This window comes from Salvelinus alpinus, chromosome 20 (genome assembly GCF_045679555.1).
Source record: "Salvelinus alpinus chromosome 20, SLU_Salpinus.1, whole genome shotgun sequence".
In the NCBI taxonomy this organism is placed as follows: Eukaryota; Metazoa; Chordata; class Actinopteri; order Salmoniformes; family Salmonidae; genus Salvelinus; species Salvelinus alpinus.
Window position 1 is genome coordinate 18,265,029 of NC_092105.1, and position 19,310 is coordinate 18,284,338.

The 19,310-nt window shown below is 41.6% G+C and overlaps 1 protein-coding gene and 1 long non-coding RNA gene across 4 annotated transcripts; one reads left to right on the top strand and one right to left on the bottom strand.

Moving 5' to 3' along the window:
- Positions 1-2,477: 2,477 nt before the first annotated feature.
- Positions 2,478-5,075, bottom strand: LOC139546404 (uncharacterized). The gene is made up of 6 exons (XR_011669218.1): positions 4,936-5,075; positions 3,992-4,026; positions 3,610-3,703; positions 3,309-3,442; positions 2,988-3,085; positions 2,478-2,831 (listed from the first exon to the last, which is right to left on the bottom strand). It is a non-coding gene; the product is annotated as an uncharacterized lncRNA (long non-coding RNA).
- A 5,912-nt stretch (positions 5,076-10,987) lies between these two features.
- LOC139546403 (GA-binding protein alpha chain-like) lies at positions 10,988-19,273 on the top strand. Of its 3 annotated transcripts, none has more exons than XM_071354751.1 (10): positions 10,988-11,127; positions 13,250-13,352; positions 13,486-13,630; positions 13,881-13,965; positions 14,102-14,326; positions 14,539-14,733; positions 16,067-16,123; positions 16,348-16,476; positions 18,193-18,385; positions 18,518-19,273. In XM_071354751.1, the coding sequence occupies exons 2-10, from the start codon at positions 13,276-13,278 to the stop codon at positions 18,732-18,734; spliced, it is 1,323 nt and encodes a 440-aa protein (XP_071210852.1). In that variant the 5' UTR covers positions 10,988-11,127; positions 13,250-13,275; the 3' UTR covers positions 18,735-19,273. The 3 variants fall into 3 exon arrangements, with proteins under 3 accessions (XP_071210852.1, XP_071210854.1, XP_071210853.1); XM_071354753.1 differs by having other exon boundaries at positions 16,351-16,476; XM_071354752.1 differs by having other exon boundaries at positions 11,019-11,127; positions 13,255-13,352.
- The last annotated feature ends 37 nt before the right edge of the window (positions 19,274-19,310 follow it).

Consider the following 19,310-nt stretch of genomic DNA (forward strand, 5'->3'; position numbering starts at 1 on the left):
GGATGGTAGCTCTCCAGGAACAGGGTTGGAGTGAAAACCTACAGGATGGTAGCTCTCCAGGAACAGGGTTGGAGTGAAAACCTACAGGATGGTAGCTCTCCAGGAACAGGGTTGGAGTGAAAACCTACAGGATGATAGCTCTCCAGGAACAGGGTTGGAGTGAAAACCTACAGGATGGTAGCTCTCCAGGAACAGGGTTGGAGTGAAAACCTACAGGAGGGTAGCTCTCTAAGAACAGGGTTGGAGTGAAAACCTACAGGATGGTAGCTCTCCAGGAACAGGGTTGGAGTGAAAACCTACAGGAGGGTAGCTCTCCAGGAACAGGGTTGGAGTGAAACCCTACAGGAGGGTAGCTCTCCGGGAACAGGGTTGGAGTGAAAACCTACAGGAGGGTAGCTCTCCAGGAACAGGGTTGGAGTGAAAACCTACAGGAGGGTAGCTCTCCAGGAACAGGGTTGGAGTGAAAACCTACAGGAGGGTAGCTCTCCAGGAACAGGGTTGACATGAAAACCTACAGGAGGGTAGCTCTCCAGGAACAGGGTTGGAGTGAAAACCTACAGGAGGGTAGCTCTCCAGGAACAGGGTTGGAATGAAAACCTACAGGAGGGTAGCTCTCCAGGAACAGGGTTAGAGTGAAACCCTACAGGAGGGTAGCTCTCCGGGAACAGGGTTGGAGTGAAAACCTACAGGAGGGTAGCTCTCCAGGAACAGGGTTGGAGTGAAAACCTACAGGAGGGTAGCTCTCCAGGAACAGGGTTGGAGTGAAAACCTACAGGAGGGTAGCTCTCCAGGAACAGGGTTGGAGTGAAAACCTACAGGAGGGTAGCTTTCCGGGAACAGGGTTGGAGTGAAAACCTACAGGAGGGTAGCTCTCCAGGAACAGGGTTGGAAAGCCATATAATAGAACGTTTCTCAACAAGTTAATACATCAGTTCTTCAGCACAAAAAGACAAAAAACAAGTATCAGCCTAATAATGCACTTCTTTGCTCTTCCCTAAACTTGCAGGCCTATGTAGACATTCATGTCTGAACGCACAGATCAGATGGGTGAATAAAATTGTGGATATACATAGCCTATGCAGCGAAATGGAATAGACCATCTTGAAACACAATTGTGAAAACCAACCTTATAATCGTACCCTCTGAAGCTATTGCAATCTAAGTCAACAGGATTCTTTGGGAGTGTCAACTTTATTGGCAAAAGGAGTGATAATGAGTAAACTTGCAAACATGACCATTATGTAGGCCACAGGTGTCAACTCATTCCACGGAGGATCTTTGTCTCTGCGGGTTTTCACTCCCTTGTACTTGATTAAGGTCACTAATTAGTAAGGAATTCCCCACACCTGGTTGTCTAGGGCTTGACTGAAAGGAAAAACCAAAAACCTGCAGACACTAGGCCCTCCATGGAATGAGTTGGACACCCCTGATGTAGGCCTACCTGTTACCAAACTTGTCAAAACCACCATGTACAGTATCTGCTATTATATGGTTCTTTTTACAGAGGTGAAGAGACAGTGATAAATTGATGGGATGGTGTCATAAGTGCAGTCCTTTGTAAAGCCGAAAGCATGTAGTCCAACACACAGAATTTGCATCCACATCGTCACTTTCCATATGAAATACTGCATCTGGGACAGGTGATGCCATGCTATTATCATCTTTGGCACTGTGCTGGTGTCAATTCCGAATGGAAACAACTCATGTGCGAAGCTTTTTCACTCACTGAAAACAGTGGTTGTGAATGCAATCAATAACATGTACTTGCAGCCATAATCCAAACAGGCAAGTGTAGGCATGGGAAACTATAAATACTTTATATGGACCCATTCCAAATAGTCAGAACCACAGCTAATTGGTTTAAGAGATAATCCTTCAAATAAATCTATGCTAACTGTCTTTTTGAGCCAAGTGAACACAGCATGTCCTGAGTGAGAAATCAGCTGAGGTGTCAAGTTACTGGGAATCAGACAGGGAGCAGTCTACGGGAAATATTTCCCTTCCCTAAACCCAGCCTGAAGCAAAAGTAACAGTTACTAATTGCGAGACACTATAAAAATAAAAAAATTCTCCAGAGTAACCATTTAGAATAAATGGATACAGTTGGAAGAAATGTGTAGAAAACCGTGCTCTACACCAACACTGTTTACAAGGAGCACATTGGTACTAAGTTGCAAAAAAATGTAAGAGCACAAAGAAATTAAGGAACACAAAGAAAAATATAAAACATATTGATAAGAATTGCCTGCAATTAGATAAAATACAGGGTGAAGGAGCACCAGAAAATTGTATTTAAAAGATTGAAATGTAGCCACTTGTGAAGCTCATCTCCTGAAGAAGCCCTCCCTTTTCTATTCCATTAAATGTTATCTGGATTCATTTCTTCCTAGTGATACTGGTGCTCCCAAATAAAAATTCCAGGCAGCACAGTCAAATATTTGTATGCATATACAACCAAAATGGTAGCGCCCTGTAAATCATGTTTACATTTTTTTTTTATTGAGAAGGCAAGCTTTACATTTCTTGAATAAAAATTATAAAAAAGAATAACAAGTCCAACATTTTCCAAATTGTTGTATTCATTGGGACAATATAAAAGGGCCAACGGGGAATTGAAAGGCCGCAATGGAGGGAAAGATATAGGGATTTGAGGATGAATGGAGAGTGATAATGGAGATGGAAGGTGAGATGGACGTGAAGTGGTGGCTTGGTTTAGAACCTTACAGAGCGTTCTCTGGAACGCCTTCTCGCGGTCGCGTCCGCCTCCCCTGCCTCTATCCCTCGAGCGAGAACGGCGTTCCCTGGAACGGGTGCGAGAACGATGCCCCCCTCTGAGGAGGAAGAGAGAAAAAGTAGCTAGTTAAACTCAAAACTAGAACTTTCCCACTTAAAAAACCTTAGCGTGTCAGAAATGTGTATTTCGGAGAGCACTTGAACGCAGCATTAGTTCTGTGATTAGCGTTGAACGTCAGAGAGCCGGAGCATACCCCTTCTTCCTGCGGCGTCCGTACAGCTCCCTCAGCTCCCTGGAGATGGGTTTCAGGTACCATACATGCAGTTACAGAAGCGTCCTCGAGTGCACTCCCTGTAGAGAAAGTGGGAACTGCAGTTAGGTGATGAACTTTGTCATATGAAGAAATCTAATCTGAGCAACGGAGATAAAGGCGTGTGGATTTTGGTAGCAGTTAGCCTTGCTCTAGCATTTATTTAATTGAAATAACCTCAATGAATTACAAAGCATTTGTAATCACCACTAACGCCATCTTGAGCTGAAAATGGTGTGTGTGGTCCTGCGGTGGAGTACTGACCCCATCTCGTACTGGCGGCAGCAGGCTTCTCTGAAGTCGGTAACGGGAGAGAGCTCGGAGTGGATTGGTTGACCGTTGAACCAGCGGTTATTCAGATCCATCACTGCCTTCTCCGCGTTTTCCTCACGACGGAACTACACACAGAAACCATCACAGAGTTGGTGTGTGTGTGCGCGAAATGACGTTCTTAAGAGGCAGAGACAACGACAGAGTGTGATTAAATGGAAGGAGGAGAATGTGTGTTCAACAAACATGCACAAAACCCACCATCACAGACACAATTACATGGTCAGTGACACACCTTCACGTATACGTTTCCAACCAGATGGTCTCCCAAGTTGTCGCACATTCATCTCCTCCACCTCTCCATACTTCTCCATCTCTGTGAAGACCTCCTACAACAAGAGAAACAAAGGGAGAGGTGAATTGGCAGACAGAAAAGGGGAAAACACTAAGTCTCAAGTTTGCTTGAATTCAAAGCGCATTTCCCAAAAATTGTCAAAAAAAAAATATGTTTCAATATTTCTAGTCAGTTTCACTTGGTGTCAGTATTTTGTCATCGACTCTCACATGGGCTGTGTGGTGGGGGAAGAGATGCAAGGTAACCAAGAGTTGCATCATCCACTCCTTTCAAGTGGATTTATAGTGTGATAATACCAGTAGCTGACGTGTCACTGACTCACCTAGTGCCCCTGCATCTCCGCATCACTGACAGCACCTAGTGGTCACAGGAGAAACACTCAGGGACAAGTCAGTGATATCACCGTGGTTTCATTAACTAACATGCACAAGAGAAACATTGCTAAAAACATACGAGTCTGGACTGATTGGACAGGATTTTAATCTAAATATTACTGAATTACAAATGACTTGAATTGCCTAATAGCAGTACACATTAAATGGGTATTTCAGGAAATATCTTGTCCGGAGCCAAAGGGTCAGTGCCAAGAATCAGTTCATCGTGCCCCTGCACAACATGGATAGTAAGACTGGACATTTTCCCTTATGGAGGAGTCTTAAGAGACTAATTTAAAGTTAAAGCAAAATTCCATGCTAAGTAATAATAGCAAGGTTCTGGCACTGTCACAGACAGAATATAGCTGTCAATGAATACTAAGGAATGGGACTCACTGGGGACTCAACACTCTAGGGAAAATGTCAGTCATACTCATCTCCCCAAAATCACATTCCATGTATCACATTTTGTACAATAAAAACAAGACATTTCCATAAATGAGTTTGACCTGAGACTATGGGGCAGGGTTAACTTATTGAATAGGATTAGTGAAGTGTAAATGAGTGAGTACTTGAAACAATCATGAATAAACTATTTCCTAGAAAAAAGGTCTTAATTCAAAATCTAATAAAAATATATACTACTGTATGCATCAACCTTTATTTGGTTATTTCTGTAAGTGACTACATGGTACCTACCAGAAGAGAAGCCTACATGGATTGTTTTACTTAACACTAGTACCCGTTTTATTTCATGTCTAGTACAGCACCTTAAAGGGTCCAAACCTTATATCACTGATGATGATAAAAAAAATAAAAAAGGATCAATCTTAGAATGCGAAATCAAGAGGAAACATAGCAGCTGGTCCCTGTTAACGGGTCGGAAACTTACAGCGCAAACCATCGGCAGACTGGGCAGTGTTTTGAGGGTTACGGTAAATGTTCAAGAGGGCAATGGTCTGAAAATACAAAATGTACATTTTTGAGAGGCAGATTTCTTAACTGTTACTTAAAATAGGTGCATTTACTCCCATCCCCCACCCCCAAAACAGTGTAATTGTACCCAACCAGCCCCAGACCAGGGTAGGAAGGGATGACTGAAAGACGTTAAGATGATCCATGGGACTGGTCCACGCCGAAACAGAGGGAGCTGGAAGAAGCGACAATCTCAGAATGACAATATTTGACTACCGCAAATTATATATATTTTTTACAATATATTATACACACAGCATTCGGAAAGTATTCAGACCCCTTGACCTTGTCCATATTTTTTTTATTTTTTTTAACATTACAGCCATATTCTAAAATTGATCAAATGGTTTCCACACGACAAATCATGTCCAATCAATTGAATTGGTTGAACTCCAACCAAGTTGTAGAAACATCTCAAGGATGATCATTGGAAACAGGGTGCACCTTAGCTCAATTTCGAGTCTCATAGAAAAGCGTCTGAATACCTAGAAATGTACTTACATGTTTTATTATTTTTAATAATAATTAAAAAAAATTAAAAAAATGTTTTCTCTTTGCCATTATAGGGTATTGTGTGTAGATTGATGAGGAATAAATTACATACATTTTAGAATAACACCAAGGTAGCAAAATATGGATAAAAGGGGTCTGAATACTTCAAATGCACTACAAAACCGTTCAAAAGTTTGGGGTCATTTAGAAATAGCCTTGTTTTTGAAAAGAGAAGCACATTTTTAGTACATTAAAATTACAAAATGATCAGAAATACAGTGTAGACATTGTTAATGTTGCAAATTAATATTGTAGCTGGAAACAGCAATTTTTTTATGGAATATCTACTTAGGCGTACAGAGGCCCATTAACAGCAACCATCACTAGTGTTCCAATGGGTTGTGTTAGCTAATCCAAATGTATCATTTTAAAAGGCTAATTGACCATTAGAAAACCCTTTTTAATGAAGCTGCCAGTTGAGGAGTTCAAGACTTGAGACTTGAGGACTTCTCTTTCTCAAACTAGACACTAATGTACTTGTCCTCTTGCTCAATTGTGCACCGGAACCTCCCACTCCTTTCTATTCTGGTTAGAGACAGTTTGCACTGTTCTGTGAAGGGAGTAGTACGAGATCTTCAGTTTCTTGGCAATTTCTCACATGGAATAGCTTTCATTTCTCAGAACAAGAATAGACTGACCAGTTTCAGAAGTAAGTTCTTTGTTCCTGGCCATTTTGAGCCTGTAATCAAACCCACAAATGCTGATTCTCCAGATACTCACCTAGTCTAAAGAAGGCCAGTTTTATTGCTTCTTTAATCAGAACAACAGTTTTCAGCTGTGCTAACAATTGCAAAAGGGTTTTCTAATGGTCAATTAGTCTTCTAAAAAAAATCTACTTGGATTAGCTAACACAACGTACCATTGGAACACAGGAGTGATGGTTGATGAATATTAAATAAAATAACTAGATGCTCCATAAAATGTTTAAAAACAAATCTGTTTCTAGCTACAATAGTCATTTACAACATTAACAAATGTATACAATGCATTTCTAATAAATTTTATGTGATTTTATTGGACCAAAAATGTGCTTTTCTTTCAAAAACAAGGACATTTCTAAGTGACCCCAAACTTTTGAACGGTAGTGTAAATCTACACACAGTGCATTTTGGAAAGTATTTAGACCCCTTGACTTTTTCCACATTTTGTTACAGCCTTATTCTAAAATAGATTAAATAAAACATGTTCTTTGTTAACCTACACACAATGCCCAAAAAACAGGATTTTAGAAGTGTTTACACATAAGTAAGTATTCAGACCCTCTGCTATGACAACCGAAATGGAGCTCAGGTGCATCCTGTTTCCATTGATCATCCTTGAGATGTTTCTACAACTTGATTGGAATCCACATGTGGTAAATTCAATTGATTGGACATGATTTGGAAAGGCACACACACACACCTAAGATATGGTCCCACAGTAGATGGTGCATGTCAGAGCAAAAACCAAGCCATGAGGTTGAAGGAATTGTCCATAGAGCTATGAGACAGGACTGTGTCGAGGCACAGATCTGGGGAAGGGGCTAGCAAAACATTCCTGCAGCATTGAAAGTCCCCAATAACACAGTGGCCTCCATTCTTAAATGGAAGAAGTTCGGAACCACAAAGACTTCCTTAAAGCTGGTCACCTGGCCAAACTGAGTAATCGGGGGAGAAGTGCCTTGGTCAGGGAGGTGACCAAGAACCCGATGATCCCTCTGACAGAGCTCCTCTGTGGAGATGGGAGAACCTTCCAGTAGGACAACGATCTCTGCAGCACTCTACCAATCAGGCCTTTATGGTACAGTGGCCAGACAGCAGCCCCTCAGTAAAAAGGCACATGACAGCCCACTTGGAGTTTGACAAAAGGCACCTGAAGGACTCAGACCATGAGAAACAAGATTACTTTCCCCCCACCTGGGGGCGGCCCGTCGGGAAGTTTAGGATACAGTTGCAGAGGGAGGTGTTTAGTCCCAGGGTCCTTAGCTTATTGATGAGCTTTGAGGGCACTATGGTGTTGAATGCTGCACTCTAGTCAATGAATATCATTCTCACATAGGTGTTCCTTTTGTCCAAGTGGGAAAGGGCAGTTTGGAGTGCAATAGATTTCATCATCTGTGGATCTGTTGGGGAGGTATGCAAATTGGAGTGGGTCTAGGGTTTCTGGAATAATGGTGTTATGTGACCCATGACCAGCCTTTCAAAGCACTTCATGGCTACAGACGTGAGTGCTACGGATCTGTAGTCATTTAGGCAGGTTACCTTAGTGTTCTTGGGCACAGGAACTATGGTGGTCTGCTTGAAACATGTTGGTATTACAGACTCAGTCAGGGACAGGTTGAAAATGTCAGTGAAGACACTTGCCAGTTGGTCAGCGCATGCTCAGAGTACACGTCCTGGTAATCCGTCTGGCCCTGCGGGCCTTGTGAATGCTTACCTGTTTAAAGGTCTTACTCGCATCGGCTACGGAGAGCGTGATCACACTGTCGCCTGGAACAGCTGATGGTCTCATGCATGTTTCAGTGTTGCTTGCCTCAAAATGAGCATAGAAGTCATTTAACTCGTCTGATAGGCTTGCGTCACTGGGCAGCTCGCAGCTGTGCTTCCCTTTGTAGTCTGTCATAGTTTGCAAGCCCTGCCACATCCAACGAGCGTCGGAGCCGGTGTAGTACCATTCAATCTTACTCCTGTATTGACGCTTTGCCTGTTTGATGGTTCGTCTGAGGGCATAGTGGGATTTCTTATAAGCTTCCGGGTTAGAGTCCCGCTCCTTGAAAGCGGCAACTCTACCCTTTAGCTCAGTGCGGATGTTGCCTATAATCCATGGCTTCTAGTTGGGGTATGTACGGTCACTGTGAGGAAGACGTCATCGATGCAATTATTGATGAAGCCAGTGACTGATGTGGTGTACTCCTCCATGCCATCGGAAGAATCGCGGAACATATTGCAGTCTGTGCTAGCCAAAACAGTCCTGTAGCTTAGCATCTGCTTCATCTGACCACTTTTTTATTGACCGAGTCACTGATGCTTCCTGCTTTAGTTTTTGCTTGTAAGCAGGAATCAGGAGGATAGAATTATGGTTATATTTGCAAAATGGAGGGCGAGGAAGAGCTTTGTACGCGTCTGTGTGTGGATTAAAGGTGGTCTAGAGTTTTTTTCCCTCTGGTTGCACATTTAACATGCTGATAAAAATGAGGAAAAACAGATTTAAGCTTCCCTGCATTAAAGTCCCCGGCCACTAGGAGCGCCGCCTCTGGATGAGCGTTTTCCTGTTTGCTTATGGCTGTAATACAGCTCATTGAGTGCGGTCTTAGTGTCAGCATCGGTTTGTGGTGGTAAATAGACAGCTACGAAGAATATAGATTAAAACTCTATTTTTGGTAAATAGTGTGGTCTATAGCACCCACAGCATGATGCTGCCACCACCATGGCTCACCGTAAGGATGGTGCCAGGATTCCTCAAGACGTGACGCTTGGCATTCAGGCCAAAGAGCTCAATCTTGGTTTCATCAGATCAGAGAATCTTGTTCCTCATGGTCTGAGAGTCTTTAGGTGCCTTTTGGAAAACTCCAAGCGGGCTGTCATGTGCCTTTTACTGAGGAATGGCTTCAGTCTGGCCACTCTACGATAAAGGCTTGATTGGTGGAGTGCCACAGAGATAGATGTCCTTCTGGAAGGTTCTCCCATCTCCACAGAAGAACTCTGTCAGAGTGACCATCTGGTTCTTGGTCACCTCCCTGACCACGACCCTTCTCCCCCGATTGCTAAGGCGGACAGCTCTAGGAAGAGTCTTGGTGGTTCCAAACTTCTTCCATTTAAGAATGATGAGGCCACTGTGTTCTTGGGGACCTTCAATGCTGCAGACATTTGTTGGTACCCTTCCCCAGTTCTGTGCCTCAACATAATTCTGTCTCTGAGCTCTACGTACAATTCCTTCGACCCCATGGCTTGGTTTTTGCTCTGATATATACTGTCAACTTATATAGACAGGTGTGTGCCTTTCCAAATCATGTCCAATTACATTTACATTACATTTAAGTCATTTAGCAGACGCTCTTATCCAGAGCGACTTACAAATTGGTGCATTCACCTTATGATATCCAGTGGAACAACCACTTTACAATAGTGCATCTAACTCTTTTAAGGGGGGGGTTAGAAGGATTACTTTATCCTATCCTAGGTATCCAATCAATTGAATTTAGCACAGGTGGACTCCCATAAAGTTGTAGAAACATCTCAAGGAGGATCAATGGAAACAGGATGCACCTGAGCTCAATTTCGATCTGAATACTAACGTAAATAACGATTTCAGTTTTTTTTTCTAAAAACTTGTTTATGCTTTGTCATTATGGGATATTGTGTGTAGATTGCAGAATATATATATTTTTATTTAATCAATTTTAGAATAAGGCTGTAATGTGTGGAAAAAGTCAAGGGGTCTGAATACTTTCTAAAGGCATTGTATGTATTTATTATGAACAGGCACTGCAGCATAATGATACTATTAATATAATACTAGAAAATACTTGTAAATTAATTACACATCTTTCTGTAATAAGAATGAACTACACGTTTATTTATTGTGTTTTTGTTCTACCTTGTTATTTTTAGTACTACATTGATATTGATTACGGCATTGTTGGGTTTAGAGCTTGCAAGAAAGGCATTTCACCCTACTTGTGAACGTGACATTAACATTTGTTTGTTTACCTACCCTTAAAGATCGGGTTAATTTTTATAGCTTTGAGTATAAAATAATTCAGGACATCAGACGGACCAAATAAATACATAGTAAAACTTAGAACGTAATAGGATCGCTGTGGGACGGACATTGTGAAATAAGGAGTACTGATGGCTCAATTATTACACCACATAAGTTCATGCATACAGTGAGTGTTCTTATCTACAACAACCGTCTGGTAAAAGTGGGTTACAAGTCACATCAAATTGATGAAATGCACCGAATACAACAGGTGTAGACCTTAACGTGAAATGCTTACTTACGAGCCCTTAACCAACAATGCAGTTCAATAAATAGTTAAGAAAACATTTACTAAATAACCTAAAGTAAAAAATAAAATAAAAAGTAACAAAATAAAATAACGAGGATATATACAGGGGGTACCAGTACCGATTCAATGTGTGGGGGGTACAGGTTAGTCGAGGTAATGTGTATATGTAGGTAGGGGTAAAGTGACTATGCATAGATCATAAACAGAGTAGCAGCAGTGTAAAACCAAAGAGGGGAGGAGGGTCAATGTAAATAGTCCAGGTGGCTATTTGAATAATTGTTCAGCAGTCGTATGGCTTGGAGGTAGAAGCTGATAATTATAGTAAATAATTATGCGTGCTATCAAACATCACATAACACACACACAGAATGATATACACACAAATATCATGATGATTTCTTTGATACTAGAGTTAACTCGTATATGTCTAAAAAGCAAGCTAGTCCCCGCCCCCCTGTCTTGTTGTCCAAAAACTTGCATGAAATCGATTTGAGTGGAAAGGCTAGCTTGCTATTCTACATCGACTCATATATCAACTCCACAATCTTGGAGTGTACATTTTAAGAGGTATGTGTACGACCATAAACTACTTTTGATTTATATATGAAATCCATTACATTGTCTATCTGAACGGAATTGTATATTCTTTCACTAGCTATGCCTAATCGGTCTTCCCGCTTTTTGTATCAAACTGTTAGCTAGCTGAACGCTGGCTTCAAAGCTAGCTAGCTTGTTGATCCGCTATACCACATGCATTAGCCTAAAAACAATAATTACACTAACATCAAGTCTAAATAATGTACTGGATGGAGTGGTTTTCAAATTACTTCCCAACTACAAAATAGCTTTCCAAATGACTTGTCTACGATTTTCCTTCAAACGTGTCCATACAAAATCCAACTTTCGACACGTTAGCTAACTAAGCAGTGGTAGCTGCTAGCTAATATTGCTAACGCCAACGACAGCTTGTTCATTGTATTCCAGTTGTTCGCCCTGGTGATACGTTATACTTTTAGCCATATATAAATACGTTTTCCCAATGTTATAAATATCACGTTATTTTTCATTTAATCGAGCAAATTACTCCGGCATTTCCCCCTGACCGCTCTCGGAAGTCTGTAGACAACACTAAACTTAGCCAGGATTTCCGGCTCCTTTGCGATTGCCCCTCTGCTGTTTTGTTTCCGTTTCTTCCATTTCCGTTTTAAAGTTTTCCAGATTCTAAGTTTCAGAGTATATTTAAATCGACATTTAAATCAGTTATTCATTGAATTGTGTTTCTTACAGTCAGTATAAATTGTGTATTTCATGAGACCGACCCCCGTTTTGCGCGTGCCTCGCCCCTCACATAACATCGCAAAAAAAATATGCTGGATAGCTAGCATTGTATTGCTACAGTATTGTACAGCTATGCTACACGTATAATTAACATTATTACCGATATATCTTAGAAGTGTTTGCTTTCAGAGGAGTTAAAATTGATCAAATTTATGTAATGATTTATCAACTAATGGCCTACAGTAAGGCCTATGCTTTGGAGAGGCCTCGCCCTCGCGTTAGTACTTTAGCTCGCACATAACTCTCTGCCGCCCAATGAGAAACCGAGGCTCCCTCAACTGGGTGATTCTCATGAATCCAGTTTTAAAATGTTTAGGAAATTGAGTTACAAAACCATAATTCATCTTCAAAAATGAAGTTTCATTCTGAGGACTAGATGTTTAGATTTTGGAAAGTGTTTTATATTAAATAAATGTTACATTTGACCTGAATTTTGTAAAATTTCACCCCAAATTCTCATTGCTGAAATGCGTCTGGATTAAATTCTTTAGAAAAACCTAATTTATTTGAATAAACCCCAAAATATATTGCAGTAGTTTGTACATAAATCATAAAAATGTTACACTAGTTGAAGTTTACATGAAACTATAATATGTATTACATGCAAACAGTATTTGTGGACATGTCTCATTACATAACACTTTTTAAAGTAAAGCTTTATTCACCCATGATGCATCATCTAGAGGAGTAGTCCTTAGATGAGCACAAGTTTTAAGTGAATATATATGCCTTCAGAATGAGGTTATTATTCTCACCCCACTTGGCCTACTCATTACCGAAACAGCTAAAGAGCTAAAATGTCCAGTGTTATGCTTTACTCAGGCCTCATTAGGTGAGCAATGTTGAAAAATATTTGAATATTGATTTGTTTTTGTTAATTTTTTGGACTTCGACAAATGTTAGGGTAATGATCATTTTGCAATAATTTTTTTGTGTGAAATGCATAATATCTGACCAAAAATGTAATAATTCTGAAATAGATAAATACGGATCCTAATCTCAGTGTTTCAAGAGGAAATCTAGTGAAAAATGACACCTGAGATTTTTTTCCTTATACAGTTTCGAGACTATGACCCAACTTCATTCACATCAAGACCCACTAGCTAGATATTAACCTTTTAGATTTTATTTTAAACAACATTTTACTTGATATAATGCCACTGTTCAAAGAATGCGTTCATGATAATTTACTAAAGTCTCAATGATGGTGCCAATTTTGCTACTAGTCCTCAAAGTTATTTTTATTGTATATTTGATGGTATTGGATTTGAACCATTTGTAGCGATCTGAAAACATTTGATGTCACCCTAATGTTGATTGAAACCCCCCTGTCTGTCTGTATTTTCCTCAGAATAGGTTGAATCTTGGGGTACAGCAATGTCTAAAAGTGAGACAGAAGAGATGATAGAGATTGAGATCGACGGACAGGAGAAACAGGAGTGCCTGGAGGAGGGGTGAGTGATATATATTTTACAATGTGAACAGGCACCCATAAGCACATCAATTCAAATCCAGCTCCCTCCCTACTTCTGATGATTTAACATGACTATTTGTGTGTTTTTGTTTGTGTGGTCGTGCCATTTTCAGGGTTGAGGAGCAGACCATTACATCAGCCGATCTGATCCAACAGGACATCGACATCAATGAGCCAATCGGTAACCTGAAGAAGCTCCTGGAGCCCCGTATCCAGATGTCATTGGATGGATATGAAATCTGTCTACAGGACATCCAGGTACTGATGGAGGCCTGCATTTTAGGGGTTCAAATACCTGATCAAACCTGAAGCTGATGGAGGCCTGTATTTATGGAGTTGAAATACCTGATCAGACCTGATACTGATGGAGGCCTGTATTTATGGGGTTAAAATACCTCCTCTCTCTCTCTCGCCTGTCCTACGCTCCCTTTCTCACCTGTCCTCCGCTCTGTCCCTCGCCTGTCCTCCCCTGTTGCCCTCTCCTTTCTCTTTATTTCTGTCTCTCCAGCTGCATCCAGACCACAGCCTCTTTGATCAAGGAGTGAAGACAGACGGCACAGTGCAACTCAGTCTACAGATCATCACCAAGCCAGGTACACAAACAACAGTCTCAGCACCAAAATCAAAACCCAGGCACCCAATCTATAGATGCACACAAATGTGGCACCATACAAATGAGGCTGTTGATACTAACCACACTCTAACCTCCCATCAAATCCCTCCATCCAGGCGAGGAGAAGCTGAACATCCTGGAGATCGTGAAGCCGGTGGAGACGGTGGAGGTGGTGATCGACCCGGATGCAGCAGGGGAGGAGGGCACCCTGATGGAGGAGGGCCAGCTGATTGCTGTGGAGCACTCCTCCCTGTCAGATGACACCTCAGAGCAGGTGACACGCTGGGCCGCCGCCCTGGAGGGCTACCGCAAGGAACAGGTCCGTCTGGGGATACCCTACGGTGAGGAGGACACCAACACACACTTGCACTGAAACTCAAAAACAAGCAGGACACAGACAAATACAGATACACACACATACACATACACTGAAACACAAAACCACAATTACTCAGGCAGGTACACACCGTTGTACAAAGTGAGACCAGTTTGCTGCGATTGCCAAAGCTGTAGTCAGCATTTTCAGTCTTGGAATGTGTCTGTCTCCTCTCAGACCCAGAACAGTGGACGGCAGACCAGGTGATCCACTGGGCCGTGTGGGTGATGAAGGAGTTCAGCATTGACGAGATGGAGGTGGGAGGGATTCACATCCCGGGTCGTGACCTCTGCTCCTTCACCCAGGAAGAGTTCCTGCAGAGGGTCCCTAGTGGAGAGATCCTCTGGAGCCACTTGGAGCTGCTCCGCAAGTGTGAGTTTGTGTTGTAGCTTCTGTATGTTGAGTCACTGTGTTAGGGTTAACTTCTTATGGCTGCAATCCCGTTAACAGGATGAATTGACAACAGCCAGTGAAAGTGCAGGGCGCCAAATTCAAACAACAGAAATCTCTTAATTAAAATTCCTCAAACATACATGTATTTTATACCATTTTAAAGGTAATCTTGTTAATCCCACCAAAGTGTCCGATTTCAAATAGGCTTTTCAGCGAAAGCACCACAAACGATTATGTTAGGTCACCACCAACTCACATAAAAATTCAGCCATTTTTCCAGCCAAAGAGAGGAGTCACAAAAAGCACAAATAGAGATACAATTAATCACTAACCTTTGATGATCTTCATCAGATGACACTCATAGGACTTCATGTTACACAATACATATATGTCTTGTTCGATTAAGTTCATATTTATATCCAAAAACCTCAGTTTACATTGGCGCCATGTTCAGAAATGCCTCCAAAATATCAGGAGAAATTGCAGAGAGCCACGTCAAATAACAGAAATACTCATCATAAACTTTGATGAAAGATACATGTTTTACATAGAATTAAAGATACACTTGTTCTTAATGCAACCGCTGTGTCAGATTTAAAAAAGCTTTACGGCAAAACACAATATTCAATCATCTGAAAATAGCGTTCAGCCACAAAAGCAAGCCATACAGTTTCCTGCCAAATTGTGCAGTCAACAAAACTCATAAAAAGCATTATAAATCTTCCCTTACCTTTGCTGATCTTCGTCGGAATGCACTCCCAGGACTCCCACAAGAAATGTTTGTTTGGTTTGGTAATGTCCATCATTTATGTCCAAATAGCTATTTTCGTTAGCGTGTTTGGTAAACAAATCCAACGTCAGGAAGCTCGTTCACTAAATAATAAAAAATTGGATGTAATAAATGTATCACTAGTCACTTTAAACAATGTCACTTTATATAATGTTTACATACCCTACATTACTAATCTCATATGTATATACTGTACTCCATTACATCTACTGCATCTTGCCTATGCTGAACGGCCATCACTCATTCATATATTTATATGTACATATTCTTATTCAATCCTTTACACTTGTGTGTATAAGGTAGTTGTGAAATTGTTAGATTATTTGTTAGATATTACTGCATGGTCGGAACTAGAAGCACAAGCATTTCACTACATTCGCATTAACATCTGCTAACCATGTGTATGTGACCAATAAAATGTGATTTGATTTGAAGGGGATGGGAGTTGTTCTGAGCCTGGACAAGCATGTTTATTGAAGTTGGTTTTAGCTCACATACAGTATCTGTCCATGTTCTTTACAGATGTGTTGGCCAGTCAGGACCAGTCTGGCCAGGAGGCCACAGTCACCATTGACCAACGTAAGTTTATTTCCTGTCTCTCTCACTCATTGTCACCCTGCATTCATCTACCACACTATATTGTTCTCTGTGGGTGTTGTTGCCTATAGGCACAGATCTAGGATCAGCTTACTCACCCAAATCCTTACTTGTGGCAACATGGATAGAAACATCAAACTGACCATAGATCAGGTGGTAACTTCATCCTGTATATTTCTGTTTGAACCTTCTGACTCCACCCCCAGAAGTCCAGATCATCCCAGCTGCTGTGCAGACCACACCCACCACCATCAAGGTACTGAAGCAGAACCGCGGCCCCAGAACACCCCGCATCTCAGGAGGAGAGGAGCGCAGCTCACCTGGCAACCGCACAGGTAGCCATTTGTGTGTCTTGGGTGTTGTGTATGTACAGTTGAAGTCAGAAGTTTACATACACCTTAGCCAAATACATTTAAACTCAGTTTGCACAGTTCCTGACATTTATCCTATAAAAAATTCCCTGTCTTAGGTCAGTTAGGATCTCCACTTTATTTTAAGAATGTGAAATGTCAGAATAATAGAGAGAATTATTTATTTCAGCTTTTATTTCTTTCATCACATTCCCAGTGGGTCAGAAGTTTACATACACTCAATTAGTATTTGGTAGCATTGCCTTTAAATTGTTTAACTTGGGGCACACGTTTTCAGGTAGCCTTCCATAAGCTTCCCACAATAAGTTGGGTGAATTTTGGCCCATTCCTCCTGACAGAGCTGGTGTAACTGAGTCAGATTTGTAGGACTCCTTGCTCACACAGGCTTTTTCAGTTCTGCCCACAAATTCGCTATGGAATTGAGGTCAGGGCTTTGTGATGGCCACTCCAATACCTTGACTTTGTTATCCTTAAGCCATTTTGCCACAAATTTGGAAGTATATTTGGGGTCATTGTCCATTTGGAAGATCCATTTGCGACCAAGCTTTAACTTCCTGACTGATTCAATATTTGATTCAATATATCCACATAATTTTCCTCCCTCATGATGCCATCTATTTTGTGAAGTGCACCAGTCCCTCCTGCAGCAAAGCACCCCCACAACAAGATGCTGCCACCCCCGTTCTTCACGGTTGGGATGGTGTTCTTTGGCTTGCAAGACTCCCCCTTTTTCCTCCAAATATAATGACGGTCATTATGGCCAAACAGTTCTATTTTTTTTCATCAGACCAGAGATACATTTCTCCAAAAGGTATGATCTTTGTCCCCATGTGCAGTTGCAAACCGTAGTCTAGCTTTTTATGGAGGTTTTGGAGCAGTGGCTTCTTCCTTGTTGAGCGGCCTTTCAGGTTATGTCAATATAGGACTTGTTTTACTGTGGATATAGATACTTTTGTACCTGTCTCCTCCAGCATCTTCACAAGGTCCTTTTGCTGTTGTTTTGGGACTGATTTGCACTTTTCGCACCAAAGTACGTTCATCTCTAGGAGATAGAATGCGTCTCCTTCCTGAGCGGTATGACGGCTGTGTGGTCCCATGGTGTTTGTACAGATGAACGTGGTACCTTCGGGTGTTTGGAAATTGCTCCCAAGGATGAACTAGATTTGTGGAGCTATACATTATTTTTTCTTCTGAGGTCTTGGCTGATTTCTTTTGATTTTCCCACGATGTCAAGCAAACAGGCACTGATCTTGAAGGTAGGCCTTGAAATACACCCACAGGTACACCTCCAATTGACTCAAATTATGTCAATTAGCCTATCAGAAGCTTCTAAAGCCATGACATCATTTTCTGGAATTTTCCAAGCTGTTTAAAGGCACAGTCAACTTAGTGTGTTAACTTCTGACCCACTGGAATTGGGATACAGTGAATTATAAGTGAAATAATCTTTATGTAAACATGACTTGTCATGCACAAAGTATATGTCCTAACAGACTTGCCAAAACCATAGTTTGTTAACAAATTTGTGGAGTGGTTTTAATGACTCCAACCTAAATGTATGTAAACTTCCGACTTCAACTGTATGTGTACCTCAAGAGCTTGGTATGCTTTTTTATGGATGCCTTAAGTGTGCATGTATCTGATGTGAACACACACACGTCCTCTCACCTGTCCCTTTAGGTAACAACGGTCAGATCCAGCTGTGGCAGTTCCTGTTGGAGCTGTTGACGGATAAGGATGCTAGAGACTGTATCTCCTGGGTGGGAGAGGAGGGAGAGTTCAAACTCAACCAGCCTGAACTGGTGGCCCAAAAATGGGGCCAACGCAAGAACAAGCCCACCATGAACTATGAGAAACTCAGCCGAGCGCTCAGGTATGTCAATCTGCCAGTTTCTCTCCCCTTTCCTCTAACATTTTCGTTGTACAATTTCAGGCACTCTTATGACTTGTTCCCTTACCTTGAACTTTCTAGTCGTGTCATTTTAATTTCGGACAATTTTCTCAGGTATTACTACGACGGGGACATGATCAGCAAGGTGCAGGGCAAGCGCTTCGTCTACAAGTTTGTGTGCGACCTGAGGACTTTGATTGGCTACAGCGCTGCCGAGCTCAACAACCTGGTGATGGAGTGTGAGCAGAAGAAGCTGGCCCGCATTCAGCTGCACGGGATTGGCCAGCCCATCACCACAGTGACACTGGCCACCTCAGCACAGGACAGCTGAGGGGGGAGGGGCATGGGGCTCCCTGACTGCCCCAGGTAGAAGTTGCCCATTGGCACAAATCTAGGATCAGATTACTGTGACCAGCCCTAAGCTTTACCATTAATAGGTGGAAATGATGAACAGACTTTAGATCCATGTCTATGGGCAACTTCGTCCTTCTCCTTTTGGTTTGATTGGGGAGGTTGTTTTCTTATTTTAACCAGGAAAGAGATGCTTGTTGGAGGGAGAGAGTGTGTGTGTGTGTGTGTGTGAGAGAGTGTGAGATGGGGAGTGTGTGTGTGTGTGTGTGTGTGATGGGGAGTGTGTATGCTGGAAAATCAAATGAGCTTTGCATTTTTTGTTCCTTTATCTGTAGCTTAGTATAGTTTCCATTGTATATACCGGTACTCCATGTTTTTGATAGCCACAAGGGCAGTGTATTTTCATATTTTCCATTTATAAAAGGATCAGTTTTGTATTTTATTTTAAGCTTTTTTCCCCCTAATGAGTTGGACCTTTATTGTCCACCAGGGGAAATAAAGTGGCAGATGTTTTCCTAAGGACTGAGTCTGTCCTTGATCCAACAGCTCCAATGCA

Excerpts from the sequence above, each read along its gene's own strand:
- LOC139546403 (XM_071354751.1), top strand. The coding sequence starts at position 13,276 with ATGTCTAAAAGTGAGACAGAAGAGATGATAGAGATTGAGATCGACGGA. Across the intron at positions 13,631-13,880 it reads TCTGTCTACAGGACATCCAG|CTGCATCCAGACCACAGCCT; the intron begins GTACTGATGGAG and ends CTGTCTCTCCAG. Across the intron at positions 13,966-14,101 it reads ACAGATCATCACCAAGCCAG|GCGAGGAGAAGCTGAACATC; the intron begins GTACACAAACAA and ends CCCTCCATCCAG.